Source organism: Callithrix jacchus, chromosome 8 (genome assembly GCF_049354715.1).
Source record: "Callithrix jacchus isolate 240 chromosome 8, calJac240_pri, whole genome shotgun sequence".
Lineage (NCBI taxonomy): Eukaryota > Metazoa > Chordata > Mammalia > Primates > Cebidae > Callithrix > Callithrix jacchus.
This window is the reverse complement of record NC_133509.1, coordinates 36,997,475-37,013,795: the sequence shown is the minus strand read 5'-3', so window position 1 is coordinate 37,013,795 and position 16,321 is coordinate 36,997,475. Positions and strand designations below refer to the sequence as shown.

General features: G+C 38.3%; 1 protein-coding gene across 6 annotated transcripts in view; it reads right to left on the bottom strand.

Annotated features, from left to right (window-relative positions):
* Window positions 1-16,321, bottom strand: part of GALK2 (galactokinase 2) — a 123,454-nt gene that overhangs the window by 7,608 nt on the left and 99,525 nt on the right. For all 6 annotated transcript variants that reach the window (XM_035259619.3, XM_078334216.1, XM_035259621.3 and 3 more), the window contains exon 9: window positions 746-947. In XM_035259619.3, coding sequence (XP_035115510.2) covers window positions 746-947 — 202 coding nt within the window. The remainder of the gene's footprint in view (window positions 1-745; window positions 948-16,321) is intronic.

The window sequence follows — 16,321 nt, the reverse complement described above, 5'->3', positions numbered from 1 at the left end:
TTCATTACTAATTGTAGTGTAGCATTGTGTTCTCACAGTGAAATAACATCTAACATTTGAGAGCTCTCCAGTTTCCTTTCAGTTCTCCCAAGATCACTGAGCTCCTTTCTGCATAAGAGGACTAACTCTATTATCTCCATTCCTTCACAATTTTAACAAAGTTGTTTTTAGGCTTTGTGAAAGAGTTTCCTCTTTACAGTTCTGCCTCAATTAAGCATTTATCACCTGGGCTTTCTTCAGCCCTTATTTCCTCAAATTACCTAAACTAAATCTGGAAGGCAGGAAATGCTGGCTTTCTGGGTGATTCCTTAAGCAATTCCATCCCCACACACTCCCATCAAGCTTGAGATCCTCTGTCAGTTTTCTCTCTTAATTAGGACACTGGCAGAGCAGCAGTATAATAAAATAAAGCATGAGAAAGTTAACAGGGCCCAGCTCTGAGCAAAGCTACCATCCTGAAAGGCTTAATCATCCAAAGATGGAAAGGTCTTTCTCATGATATAAAGAGCTGACTTCAAACTGACTCCAAACCGAGAACCTCATAAAATCATGGGGACAGGTCTCAGATCTTTCATCCTACAGATATTTAGCAGGGAACAAGTTTAGCTCTATATCATGGGAGACCCCTCATATAGAAAGTGGGGAACAATCTTAATTCTAATAGATTATGAAATGTTACATTTTTTCCATTAATTTAAACAATATTATTTGGTGGCATCCCTTGGCCCCCACCAGGCTCTCTCACCGACAGATGTCCACCAGCTGGTCCAGCTCAGGGCAGCTGCACTCATACATGTCCCGGCAGCTCATGTGGCTCTGGTTCATCAACTCTCCTAGCAGCTGGACCATGTTTTCAGGTGCTTCTTCACATATCTTCTTAAACTGGAGGACTCGTGCAGCCTCGCTGTAAACATGCTTTGCCCGCTGATAGAGTTTGAAGATGAGCACTAAGCAGGTGGGGAAGGAGATTAGGAATAGTTACTAGACAGCCAAGTATAAATAAAAATATATTTTTGAAGATTTTCATTTCTGTTTTCATTAACAATACCTTAAACTTTAAATAGGTCTCTCACTGAAAGAGTTCTTTCCATTGAAATGTGTCTATTTGCATGTGTCTATTTGTAAGTCAGTTTTACTTTTTTCTTGATACTGAATAAAATCTCTTAACTATATTTCCTTTTTTTTTTTTGAGACGGAGTCTCACTGTTGTTACCCAGACTGGAGTGCAATGGCACGATCTCAGCTCACCACAACCTCCGCCTTCTGGGTTCAAGCAATTCTCCTGCCTCAGCCTCCTGAGTAGCTTGGACTACAGGTGCGCACCACCATACCCAGCTGATTTTTGTATTTTTAGTAGAAACGGGGTTTCACCTTGTTGACCAGGATGGTCTCGATCTCTTGACCTTGTGATCCACCCGCCTCGGCCTCCCAAAGTGCTGGGATTATAGGCGTGAGCCACCGCACCCGGCCAACTATATTTCCTTAACTTCACTCAGCACAGATGTGCATATACTTGTGTGCAATCTAATCCATCCCAAAAGAAAGGAGATGTAACATGTATTAAACACACCCTACATGCCAGACACAGTGGCTCACGCCCGTAATTCCAGCACCTTGGGAGGCTGAGATGGGTGGATCACCTGAGGTCAGGAGTTTGAGACCAGCCTGACCAACATAGTGAAAATATGTCTCTATTAAAAATACAAAAATTAGTTGGGTGTGCTGGTGGGCACCTGTAATCCTAGCTACTTGGGAGAAGAATTTCTTGAACCTAGGAGGTGGAGGTTACAGTGAGCCAAGATTGCACCATTACACTCCAGCCTGGATGATAGAGCAAGACTCTGTCTCAAAAAAAACACAAAAAGTGCTACCTCATGTAGTTCTCATCACAGCACTGAGGGATGTGCAGTATGATCCCTGTTAACAGAAAAGAGAAGCTGGCTCAGTAGAGTGAAGTGACATGCTTAAGGTCACACATCCTGAATGTTGTGGAAGCCAAACAGATCATGGATGCCTGGCTCTAGAGCCACGTTCTTTGCACTATGCCCCAACAAAAAGGACCACTGAGAATTCTTATGGTGGCAATTTTTAATAAAAACCATCATTCTCAGCAAACTAACATATGAACAGAAAACCAAAAACTGCATGTTCTCACTCATAAGTGGAAGTTGAACAATGAGAACGCATGGACACAGGGAGGGGAATATTACACACCGGGGCCTGTCAGGGGTTAGGGTCTAGGGGAGGGATAGCATTAGGAGAAATACCTAATGTAGATACCTAATGTAGATGACAGGTTGATGGGTGCAGCAAACCACCATGGCACGTGTATACCTGTGTAACAAACCTGCACATTCTGCATATGTATCCTAGAACTTAAAGTATAAAAAAAATTTTAATGTATCCTAAAGGAACAGATAAACACAATTATTTATATGGGATATATAATATTTATATATGTACCTGTACATATACTGCAGCATTGTTTATTATAGAAGAAAATAAGAAACCACTCAACTATCTAATTACAGAGGACTTTAAAAAATTATACTGGCCAGGTGCAGTGGCTCATTATACCAGCCAGCTGTGGTGGCTCACACCTGTAATCCCAGCACTTTGGGAGGCTGAGGTGTGTGGATCACAAGGTCAGGAGATTGAGACTATCCTGGCCAACATGGTGAAACCCTGTCTCTACTAAAAATACAAAAATTAGCTGGGCATGGTTGCACACACCTGTAGTCCCAGCAACTCGGGAGGCTGAGGCAGGAGAATCACTTGAAACTGGGAGGCGGAGGTTGCAATGAGCCAAGATTGTGCCACTGCACTCCAGCCTGTCAACAGAGCGAGACTCCATCTCAAAAAAAAATTAATTTTTGAAATATTACTGCTATTAAAACTCAGATTCTAAGGCAATTTGATGCATAGGAAATTATCCATTATTAAATGAAAATAAAACAAAACTATATGTACAATTGATAACTCATTTTGCATACACATATACACATATTTATGTACATTTTAATTTTAGAAACTGATAGGAAAGCACTAAAATGTTAATAGTTATCTCCGTGGTCCCTTATGGGTGACACACACTTGTATTTTCCAGATTACCCACAATGACTCTGTAATTTCAGCTATACAAACGTGGCCTATTGCAATGGCTATGTCTATAATATTTACACATTCCTGTGAATAACAACTGAGACTTTCTTACCATTTTCACCCATGCTGAATAGTGGCTGAGCTGGTATGGTGGGTCTGGGAAAATTTTGGAAAATTTATGCAAATTCCCAGGCCTAGGGAATAGAGACAGGGCTAAAAATCAAAAAGTCTAATTTCTTAACAGCTCTGTGACAACTAGCTGTACACAAATTGCCACCTTTATAAGGCCCTGTTTATATTCTAACCTCTAAAATGAGGTGGAAAATCACTCCTCAGGATCCTTCCAGCCCTAACATTTTATAATTCTACGAAGGGCTTCTCCCAAGAGCATCTGTCCTTCAACATTCCCCCCATATTGTTATACCTCATAAAGAAGATGCTGTTACTGGTAGTTTTTGTTAACACTCCCAGTTCTACTCTCTGCCCCTTTCCACCCTACTATCAGCCCCAAAGGCTGACCTGTATAGTCCATACCAGTGAGTCCCTTGCCATCTAGATTTGAGAACAGGAAAAGGTCAGCAGCAGAAGGGAGGGAAGAGAGTGAGGTCAGAGGATTTATTCCCTGGCTCCTCCCTTGCAGAGCCATTTAGAGATGGCACAGTCCCTGCACTGAAGGACACTGAACATCCTTCAAAATCTCCTTTTCTATATGACTCTCTCCTCCTGAGTCTGCCTCCAGGTTCCTCTCCTCTAAACTATGATTACTTTTTCAGAAGCACTTTTATATTTCTACTAATGAGCCAATAAATCAAGTTTCAGGTTACATTTTCTCCCCTCCACAGGACTGTCCTTATAACTCTTATTTTTTATATAACCACTATATCATTATCATACCTAACAAAATTACCAGTGGTTCCTTAATACTGTCTCATATTTAGTCCATATTTAAACTTTCCCAATTGTCCACCAGTGTAAATTTCAATTGGTTTACACCAAGATCCAAACAGATTTCACACATTATATTCAGTTGTTATGTCTAGTAAGTTTCTTTTAATCAATCAAGAATTTAGTGGTTTAGTGATTTTTGATACTCGGGATTTTCAGTATCCTATCCAAGCACATTTTAGGGCCATATTCTATAATAAAACTCAATATAGTCCATTAGGGAGAGTACATTTTGGTTTTCCTTTAGGATTACATGTTTCTTTAGAATGAAGTATTTTCTTTTGGGATTAAATATTTTAAAATAGAAACTATCCAGAGAGATATATTCTATTAAACCAAGGACTGGTGCTTTGATTTTGACAAAAAACATTCACAATACACCCAGAAGACTACCAGAACCTCACAATCCTGGCACCTTCCTGCATCTGTTCTCTTCTTGCAAAGGAAGTGTTTCACAGCAAGACTTCTGAATAGGAATGTCTAATGGGACTCTTGCTGGGCATTCTGAAGGTTCATGAGAGATTGCCATGACTTGCAATCTCCTGAACGGTAGTAACTCAGACAACAAGGGAAAGGGCAGAAAGGGCATCTGTTTTCAATTGTGATATAAAAATCTTGCCAAAAGCCTCAACAGATTTGGAGACCACCCTGTGGGTGGGAAAGCAGTTCTGTGTTGGCTGAATGTCACAAATGCTCTCTGGATCCAGAGTTCTGGCTTGTTATGTGCTGGCAACTCATCCGGTTTCTGTTATACAGATACCAGAAAAATCCAAGCTTTATCCATAACAGCTTTCTTCCCTGTCCAGCTAACATTATAGCCGGATGTTCCAGCTGTCTATAAGCTCTTATAATCCTTGAGAGCAATTATTACATTAAAGGATGAAGGAAGCTGTTTCTTACTATGTTCATTGCATGCATGATTACTTCCAAGGCAAATTCAATTTAAGAATATAACACTAGAAGATATTTTACTCTAATACTATTAATGGCCTATCCTATTCATAAGAAATCCAAGACTTCAAAGTAGGATATACGGCATAGTCTTCAGAACACTGATTTTCTCCAGTGTGAATCTTACGTACTTACTTAATTTAATCATGAAATCATGGCACAGATTCTGAAATCTAAATGCTCATGGTCATATACACTTAAACTGCAAAATAAGTATTTCATTTTGCTGCTAATAACTTTGACTTCTATAATAAATTCTATTGGCTAGCTCTAAAACGTCTTTCTGACTAGCCTCCTAGCTGTGCTTCCAACACACCATGTGGCTCCTACCATTTGCCCGTGGCAGTAGCTCTTTTGTTGTCCTGAAATGCTCTTCCCCATGATCTTCACGTGGCTGGTTCCTTCTTGTCATTCAAGACTCAGATGTCACAGCTTCAAAGAGACTCAAATCTAATCTGCAGTAGCCCCCCCACATATATATTTTCTCCATCCTATTTTATGCTCCCAACACTTATCACCATCCAATATTTTCCTGTGTGTTCATTTATTCATTTTTTTGTGGTTGTCTCCTACCACTGGAAGCTCAGCTCCAAGAAAGCAAGGGCCTTGTCTAATTTCTTCACAACTATCTCCATTAGCTAAAATAGGATCTGGCACTTAGTAGGGGTTCAATAAATGATTTTTGAATGAATGATTCAGATCCCTCTTGTAACAAAACTGCACTGAAACTAGGCTAAATAAACAGTAGTGAGACAAGTACAATATGGAATATAAAGAAGACTATTATTTTGACAATTTATACTCACTAGCATCCTCACCAAAAAGTGAGGAAAGTTTTCTAACATAAAGTTGGAAACAATTAGTAAACTTCAGTGCTCAAAGTATACCCTAATACTCATTATCAGAGATGACTGAGAATTGTTTATATTGTATTTTGCTTTACAGATGTGAGAGAGAAGAGATTTCAAAAACAAACAAAATGTGTTTCAAATAAAAGAGAAAGAATATAAAAATAGATAATAAACAGTTCAAATTAGTTTTTTTTTTCTTTTAGGCAATCTTTGTAACAAAGAGTTGCCTATTAACTTTTTCCTTTAAAAGATGGTTACATAGTTTATGATCAGAACCCATCTCTAATCAAGGAATCTAAATCAGGGCACTGATTAGATTAAATTATTAATCTAAATAATTGGTTATTTTCTGGTGGGAAAGGGTGAGAAAAAGCCTTTGACAGGTGAGGCACACTGAGCACCATTTTAAGCTCTGAGGACAGCAGGTCAACAGTAGATAGAGGACATGTCTAACTCATCTCTCAGAGTCCAACTGATTTAAATTTAACCTCTGCATGCAAGAGCTAGTGGCCTCTCCTTTATTACCTCATCTTCTGCTAAGAGCAATGCCAAAAGCACTGAGTCATCTGAAAGAGCTTCACTAATTTTTTTTTTTTTTTTTTGAGACAGAGTTTCACTCTTGTTACCCAGGCTGGAGTGCAATGGTGCGATCTTAGCTCACCGCAACCTCTACCTCCTGGATTCAAGCAATTCTCCTCCCTCAGCCTCCTGAGTAGCTGAGCTTCACTGACTTAATTTTAAATTCTCCATGCAAGAGCTGGTGGCCTTTCCTTATTACCTCATCTTCCACTAAGAGTGATGCTGTAAGCACTGAGTATGATAGTCATCTATCATACTCATCTAGCAACAGTTAACCAATAGTTCTTGTTAAGCACCTGCTGTGCATCCAATAGCATGCTCCAAATGACAGAAAAGCCACATGAAGTAGAACCTGTGCTTTAAGTAACTTACAGCTTCGTTACACAGATAAGACAAACTGTGACATCACTGGATGGTGAGCAATTGCAGCAGACATCCCAGTGCTGGAAATGCTGAAGGTGCGCTAAGAAGATTGGGCTTGCTGGGGGAAGACCAGTAGTGGGACATGTCACAGGAGAGAGGGGTCTGAGCCATACAATGTCCCTGCTGTGAAGAGAGAATGGCCAAAGGCCCTAGGTGGGAACAGGCAGAGTGTGGTCATGGGCCTGAAGAGAGCAAGCTGACCAGAATCTGGCTCTCTAGAAAGCCATCTCACATATTGTTTTCCATAATGGCTGTACTAATTTACATTCTCACCAACAGTGTAGAAGAGTTTCCTTTTCTCTGTATCCTCACCAGCTTTTGTTATTTTTTGTCTTTTTGATAGTAGCCATTCTACTATTATCAAAGGTGAGATGATATCTCATGGTGGCTTTGATTTGCATTTCCCTGATAATTAGTGATATTAAGCATTTTTTCATATACCTATTGGCCATTTACATGTCTTCTTTTGAGAAATTGCTATTCAGACTCTTTGTCCATTTTTTAATTGGATTCTTTTTTTGTTGTTGAGTTGAGTTCTTTGTATATTCTGGATATTAGTTCCTTCTTAGATAAGTAGTTTGTAGGTATTCTCTCCCATTCTGGAGGTTCACTCTGTTGATAGGTTTCCTTCACTCTGTTGATAGGTTTCCTTTGCTGTACAGAACCTTTTTCGTTTCATGTTGTCCTATTTGTCTATTTTGGTTGTTTTCACTGGCGATTTTGTAGTCTGCCACCTGCCCCCTGCAGCAGGGAAATACCACTATGAGTCTTCTCTCCAGAGCAACCTTCCAAGTTCCAACACATGATCAAATTTCCAGTCTCCTTCACCTGTTTATTCTTCCAAATACACATTAATCTGTGCATGCCCTTCTTGAAGGGTGGTTCCCAGGTCTGAATGCAGTTCTGGATGTCAGTCTGATGACTGCAAGGGAGCATCATCTCCCTCATTCTTTATGCAGCAAGTTTTTCCATGTAGCCGCATATCACCAAACTACATAAGGTTTATAATTACAGATGAATGTAGAGCATTGGTTTTCAGCTAACAAGCTAAAAAGTGATAAGTATTCTAGAATATTTTATTACCTTGAATGAAGACTATCTCAGGATAATTAATCATAGTGAATAAATATGCTGGTCGGAGAGAACTGGAAATTTTATTATGTAAGTGTATAATTAATCTTTCTGAGACTTTTCCCTTTCCCACTGTTTGGGTAGGGGCTAAAAGTAGTTGTGGCTGTAGCTGCCTGTGCACAATCATATAACTACACATTACTGGTCAATTTCTCTAATAAATCACAACTCCACTAGGCTAAACCAGTTGGTTTCCAAGAAGAGCAATCCAGAGGTGGATGAGGAAAACCACTTCAGAAACCACCTAGATATGTCCCTATTCTCAAGGTGTTTACACTATAACTGGTAATACCCTGAAAGAATAATCAAGATGATGCTATTTCACAGCACTCCATGATTACAAATGTGCTTATATAGCTCTCCAAAAGCCAGTTGGGAAGTGAATGCAAACAGGTGTGTGTTTGTGGTTTCTCTGCATTTGTGTTTATGTGCTTCCATAAGCAACCTTCCCCCCTTTATAAGATTCTTTTTCCCATTTTCTTTTCATATGACCCTTTCCCTCATGATCTTCATGCTCTCTGTCCCATTTCCCTTTTTAGGCTAAAAGAGAAATGAAGCATATATCTTAGTATTTCCTGTGTTAATTAAGTAGACTTTCATATTGCTTCTTCTTAGAACATTTTATAACTTCTAATTAAAAGACTAAATTATATTGCTTTCCTATGTAGGTGGTCTCTGGTCCTTTTTACTGTTCCATCAGTGGCCCTTGACAGAATAATGCTTTCCCAATATTACAGAAGTCCTAAGGGACTAAGGGTGTTAATCTTTGTGGTCTCTCCCATTCTAATCCTTTCTAAAGACAAAACAAGAAACCATTTTCCTTGAACATTTTCTAAAAAACTATGGAACATCTCTACCCTGAATGTAGAGTGGTGGCATCATAATATTTTCATCTGAAACCTGCAGCATGAAGGATGATCAAATGCGACCTCATATGGTTAAATTGTTAATGTCTATACACAAACAATAGGTCATAATTTTTGTTGTGATTCCTATTGATATTTGGCAATAACCTGCTAAAAGCCACTAGATCCATTCATAGTTACTTCAGCTGACTCTCAAGGAAATAAATGGCACAGTAGGTAGAAAGTAGCAGAGAAGTTAATGAGGCTGATGGGCAAAAAGAAGAGACCAGGCAGAGAGGGAAAGAAAAAAAGATTAATGAAAGCAAATTTTCCACAAACTGGACTTCCAAAACAACTTAAAGCATAATATCTTTTGTGTGGAAGAAAAATCATTATTATTTGATTTATTCTTTTATACTTTGTTTCATAACAGTCTATTATTTCATCTCATAAAAATGAAAACAATAGACAAAACCAAAGGACCCATTTTATTGGCTTTGTCATTAGAAGTCCATCTCACAGATTTTAAGTATTTCTGTTCAACCAACATCTGTAAACTCTAGAAGGGTATATAATTTCCTTTGGAGTTTCTAACTTTTTATGGAAAACTTTTCTTCCAAAACATTTACAAGAACAACAACAGAATCTGTTGAGATCACAGTGTTTAGTACCTGATATCTTATAAGCTACATTTAAATCAACTTCCTTTATAATTGAGAACCCTTAACTGGATATTTAAATTACTAAACAACTGGCCCTTTTACATTGTAAAGCACCTTTATACTTTTCTGTTAGATAAAAACAAACTACTCTTCTTAGACTTAACTTAGATAATCTATGAGAACTGCATTTTTATTAAATGTGAAAATTTCATAGCACTTCTCATGGCTCTTCTAGAACACAACAGCTTAGGCATATTATGGCCAAGTTGAGTTGTTCCTTAAATAAAGCAAGCTTCTAGATGCCACATGGTCTTATCTCTTCTAAGGCCAAAACACTAGAATGGGAAATAGCCATAAAGGAAACTCTTTGGACATAAAGTTACCTATCTTTATCACTACTCATTAGTGTTAAGAAAAAATTTGATCCAAGCAAAGTCAGAATTAGATATCATCTCCCATAATTGGTGAAGGATTGCTAAGGGCGGCTTAAAAGTGTGCCAAGATTTAAAAAGTGATGGCAAAAGAAGTATTAGATGAAATTAGAAGACTAAGATTTGGGGTCTGGCTCCAGCTCGTACCACCTGTGTGGTTTTGAAAAAAATCACTAAACTCTCTCACCTCAGTTTCTTCATCTGTGAAATGCAGATAACCCTGTGCCCTGGGGTTGTTGTGAGATTCAAATTAGACAGTATGTGTAAAGGGTAATGTGGAAATCATAAAGTGTGTAACAAGTTGTTTCGTTCTCTTTTTCTTTACCATTGATTCTAGGTGTCTTTTTAAAGAGCAATCTATGCCAGTGCTTTGTTCTTTATTAAAGCCATGATTATCACTCATGACTCTGGAGATCATACAAGGCAAACAAATGAGTTAATGAGTCAGGAACTGACCATCATGTGGTCACAGCAAAGTTGGTAATTAAAGCAATGAAATTTGGGTCTACCCAGCACAGTATGGCTAAGCAGCTGGGCCACCCCAACCAGAGCAGTTTGGACACTCCCAAAAGAAATGCCCCAACAAATTCCTTCCTTTATAAGTTAGAATCTAAACTACCTGAACCGTTCTCTCTACTGCCCATTTACTTCCTCGCAGATTCTTCTGTCCTGTAATGTATGTTCTTTTCTTTCTTTATTTATTTTGAGGCAGAGTCTCGCTCTACAACCTTCACCTCCCAGTCAAGTGATTCTTCTGCCTCCACCTCCCGAATAGCTGGGACTACTGGCGCATGCCACCACGCCCAGCTAATTTTTGTATTTTTTTTTTTAGTAGAGACGGAGTTTCACCATGTTGGTCAGGATGGTCTCGATCTCTTGACCTCATGGTCTGTCCTTCTCTGCCTCCCAAAGTGCTGGGATTACAGGCGCGAGCCACTGCACCCAGCCTCTAATGTGTGTTATTGAGTTATATGCTTGATACTTGTGCCTATCTCTCCTCACTCTGACCACAGCTTCACATTTTCTTCTTGAGTCGCACCATGGGAAACACTCTTCCCAATTAAGTCTCGCCCCTGAGGCTCCAAGACTCCAGACCACTCTACCATACCCTTAGACAATTCCTACCTGTGGGTAAGGCCTGGCACATAATCCTGAAACTATTCCTAGATAGTTCCTAAACAACATCTGTTTGTTGTTTAGCCATTCTAAAGAACATCTAAAGGATTGAAGGATTTTGCTTTGTGTGTGTGTAATGTGAAAGGCCTCTGAGCATTTCTAAAACTAATTATTAGAAATTTGGAAACAGAATATAAGAATTGCACATGGGCCTTTGGAAGTCTGGCTGGTTTAACAGAAGCTTGAAGCCACAGCTTGATTTTAACATCTCTCCCTACACTGTCACCTCAAGGTCAGCATCCTTAAAGAAAGAAATTCCAACCAAGAGTTTCGTATCCAGACAAGCTAAGTTTCCTAAGTGAAGAAGACATAAATCCTTTTCAGACAAGCAAAGGCTAAGTAATTTAGTACCATCAGAACTGCCTTTTAAGATCCTTAAGGAAGTGTTAACCATGGAAACAAAAACTGGTACCTGCCACCAAAAAACACACCTAAGTACATAGCCCACCAGCACTATTGTATTAGTCTGTTCTTATGCTGCTAATAAGGACATACCTGAGACTGGGTAATTTATAAAGGAAAGAGGTTTAATTGACATAGTTCAGCATGGCTGGGGAGGCCTCAGGAAACTTACAATCCTGGTGGAATGGGAAGCAAACATATCTGTCCTTCTTCACATGGTGGCAGCAAGGAAAAGTTCCAAGTGAAGGGTGGAAAAGCCCTTTGTAAAACCATCAGATCTTATGAGAATTCACTATCATGAGAACAGCAGCATGGGAGTAACTGCCCCCATGATTCAGTTATCTCCCAGGATCTCTCCCATGACATGTGGGGATTATGGGAACTACAAGATGAGATTTGGGTGGGGATACAACCAAACCATATCAACTATAAAGCAGTTATATAATCAATTCTACAAAACAACTGGCTAACAGAAGTGATGACAAGATCAAACCCTCACATATCAATATTAACTTGGAATTTAAACAGGCTAAATGCCCCACTTAAAAGACACAGAGGGATTACTTGGATAAAGTAGCAAGAACCAACTGCATGCTGTCTTCAAGAGACTCATCTCACATACAGTTGACACCCATAGGCTCAAGGTAAAGAGATGAAGAAAAATCTATCAAGGAAACAGAAAACAAAAAAAGAGCAGGGGTTGCTATTCTTATTTCAGACAAAACAGACTTTAAGCTAACAATGATCAAAAAGGTCACAAGTGGGCACTACATAATGATAAAGTGTTCAATTTAACAAGATAACTGACCTGAATATGTATTCACCTAACACTAGAGCACCCAGATTCATAAAACAAGTTCTTAAGGACCAACAAAGAGACTTAGGTAACCAAAAAATCATACTGGGAGACATTAACACCCTACTGAAAGATTGTTTGGGCAGAAAACTAACAATGATATTTGGGACTTAAACTCAACACTAGACCAAATGGACTTAAAAGATATTTATCAAATACTCCACCCAACAACAACAGAATATACATTCTTCTCATCTGCACATGGCACATACTTTAAGACTGACCGCATGCCCAGCCATAAAGTGATTCTCAGCAAATTTAAAAAAAATCATACCAACCATGATCTCAGACCACAGCACAAAAAAAAGAAGAAGAAAAGAAAGTAAAACCAAGAAGATCTCTCAAAACACCAAAAGCATTGGCAACAAAAGCCAAAATAGACAAATGGGACCTAATCAACTCCACAGCTTCTGCACGGCAAAAGAAACAGTCCCTAGAGTGGATCGGCAACCAACAGAATGGGAAAAAATTTCTGCAGTTTACCCATCTGAAAAAGGGCTGATATCCAGAATTTACAAAGAACTCAAACAGATTTACAAGAAAAAAACAAACAAGCCTATTCAAAAATGGGCAAAGGATATGAACAGACACTTTACAAAAAGAAGACATACATGAGGCCAACAAACATATGAAAAAATGCTCATCATCACTGGTCATTAGAGAAATGCAAATCAAAAATACATTGAGATAACATCTCACACCAGTTAGAATGGCGATCATTAAAAAATCTGGAGACAACAGATGCTGGAGAGGATGTGGAAAAATAGGAACATTTTTACACTGCTGGTGGGAGTGTAAATTAGTTCAACCATTGTGGACAACAGTGTGGCAATTCCTCAAGGACCTAGAAATAGAAATTCCATTTGACCCAGCAATCCCATTACTGGGTATATATCCAAAGGATTATAAATCATTCTACTATAAGGACACATGCACACAAATGTTCATTGCAGCACTGTTTACAATAGCAAAGACCTGGAATCAACCCAAATGCCCATTGATGATAGACTGGACTGGGAAAATGTGGCACATATACACCACGGAATATTATGCAGCCAGCAAACAAAAACAATGAGTTTGTGTCCTTTTAGGGACATGGATGAACTTGGAGAACATCATTCTCAGCAAACTGACACAAGAACAGAAAATGAAATACCGCATGTTCTCACTCATAGGTGGGTGTTGATCATTGAGAACACATGGACACAGGGAGGGGAGCACTACACACTGGGGTCTGTTTGGGGCACAGCGGGGGGTGGGGAGTTGGGGAGAGATAGCATGGGGAGAAATACCAGATATAGGTGAAGGGGAGGAAGGCAGCAAATCACACTGCCACGTGTGTACATAAGCAACTATCTTGCATGTTCTTCACCTGTACCCCAAAACCTAAAATGCAATAAAAATAAATAAATAAAAATTAAAATTAAAAAAGGCTTTCAATAAAATTCAACAACTCCTCATGTTAAAAACTGTTAACAAACTGGGTATCAAAGGAACAAACCTCAAAATAATAAGAGCCATCTATAACAAACCCATAGTCAACATCATACTGAACAGGCAAAAGCTAGAGGTATTATTACCCTGAGGACCAGAACAAAACAAGGATGCCCATTTTCACCTATTTAACATAGTATTGGAGGTCCTAGCCACAGCAATCAGGCAAGAGAAAGAAATAAAGGGCATCTATGTAGGAAAAGAGGAAGTTAAACTATTTCTCTACACTGAAAGTATGATACTATACCTAGAAAACCCCATAGTATCTGCCCAAAGACTCTTGGAACTGACAAATAACTTCAGTAAAGTTTCAGAATACAAAATCCATGTACAAAAATCAGTAGCATTTCTATACATGTACCAAAATCAGAAGCATTTCTATACACCAGTAATGTCAAAGCTAAGAGCCAAATCAAGAACACAATACCATTCACAATAGCCACAAAAAGAATGAAATACTTAGGAATATAGCTAACCAAGGAGGTGAAAGATTTCTACAATAAGAATTACAAAACATGGCTGAAAGAAATCAGGGACAACACAAACAAATGGAAAACATTCCATGCTCATGGGTTAGAAGAATCAATATTATCAAAATGTCCATACTACCAAAAGCAATTTACAGATTTAGTGCTTTTCCTATCAAACTACCAATCTCATTTCTCACAGAATTAGAAAAAAAATTCTAAAATTCAAACCAAAAAAGGGCACAAATAGCTAAAGCAATCCTAAGGAAAAAGAACAAAGCTGAAGCCATTATACCACCCAACTTTAAAGTATCCTACAAGGCTACAGTAACCAAAACAGCATAGTACTGGTAAAATGGACATGTAGATTGATGCAACAGAATACAAAACTCAGAAACAAATCCATACACCCACAGCCATCTGATCTTTGACAAGGTCAACAAAAATAAGCTATGGAAAAATGACTCCCTGTTCAATAAATGGTACTGAGATAACTGGCTATTCATAAACAGAAAATTTTAACTGGACCCCTTCCTTTTACCATATAAAAAAATCAACTCAAGATAGAGTAAAAACTTAAATGGAAGACTTAAAAGTATAAAAATCCTAGAAAAAAACTCAGTACATGCAGTTCTGAATATAAGCCTTGACAAAGATTTTGTGATGAAATCTTCAAAAGCAATTGCAACCAAAACAAAAATTGACAAGTGGGACCTAAACTAAAGAGCTTCTGTACAGCAAAAGAAACTGTCAACAGAGTAAACAGACAACCTACACGATAGGACAAAACTTTTGCAAACTATGCATCTTACAAATGTCTAATATCCAGAATCTATAAAAAATGTAAACAAATCAAGCAAAAAACAACTCCATTTAAAAATGGGCAAAGGACACAGACAGATACTTCTCAAAAGAAGACACAGACGTGGCCAACAAGCATATTAAAGAAATGCTCAACATCATTAATCATTACAGAAATGCAAATCAAAACCATAATGAGATATCATCTCATGTCAGTCAGAATGGCTATTACTAAAAAGCCATAACGGATGTTGCCAAGTTGCCAAGAAAAGGGAATGAGTATATACTGCTGGTGAGAATGTAAATTATTCAGTCTCTGTGGAAAGCAACTTAGAGATTTCTCAAAGAACTCAAAACAGAACTACAACTCAGCGATCCCATTACTGGGTATATACTCGAATATAAATCATTCTACCATAAAGACACATGCATTTATATACTCACTGCAGCACTATTCACAATAGGAAAGACATGACTCAAACTAGATGCCCAATGGTGGACTGGATTAAAAAAATGTGATGCAAATACACTGTGGAATACTATGCTGCCATAAAAAAGAATGAAATCATGTCCTATGCAGCAGCATGTGTGCAGCTGGAGGACTTAATCCTAAACAAATTAATGCAGGATCAGAAAACAAAATACCATATATTGGAACACCATCAATTGTAAGTGGGAGGTAAACATTGAGTACATATGGTGACAAAGAGGAGAAAAACACACCCGGCCCTACTTGAGAATGAAGGCTTGGAGGAGAGTGAGAATCATAAAACTACCCTTTGGGTACTATGGGCACTATCTGGGTGACAAAATCATTTGTACACCAAACCCCAGAAACATGCAATTTACATATGTAACAAACCTACATGTCTGTGCCCTGAACCTAAAATTAAAGTTGAAAAAGAAAATAAATAAAAGTTCTGGAAAAAAAGAGATAAGATGAAGCATGCATTATTTTTACAAAAACCTTGAAGTCATCATTCTTCAGGGGATAAAGCTTATGCATATATACACAGAGAAACAGAGAAAGAGCAACACATGTTGTATGCCAGCAAATTCCCCTTTGTATTTTCCAAAGCATTCTGGGAAATTTACTTATTCCAAAAATTGTAAAAGAAGGGAAGAAAAGACAGGCAGATGCAGAAAGAAAGAAGGATACAGAGAAAGAGAATAGGTTGTGGATTAAGAAGTATAAGCAAAATATA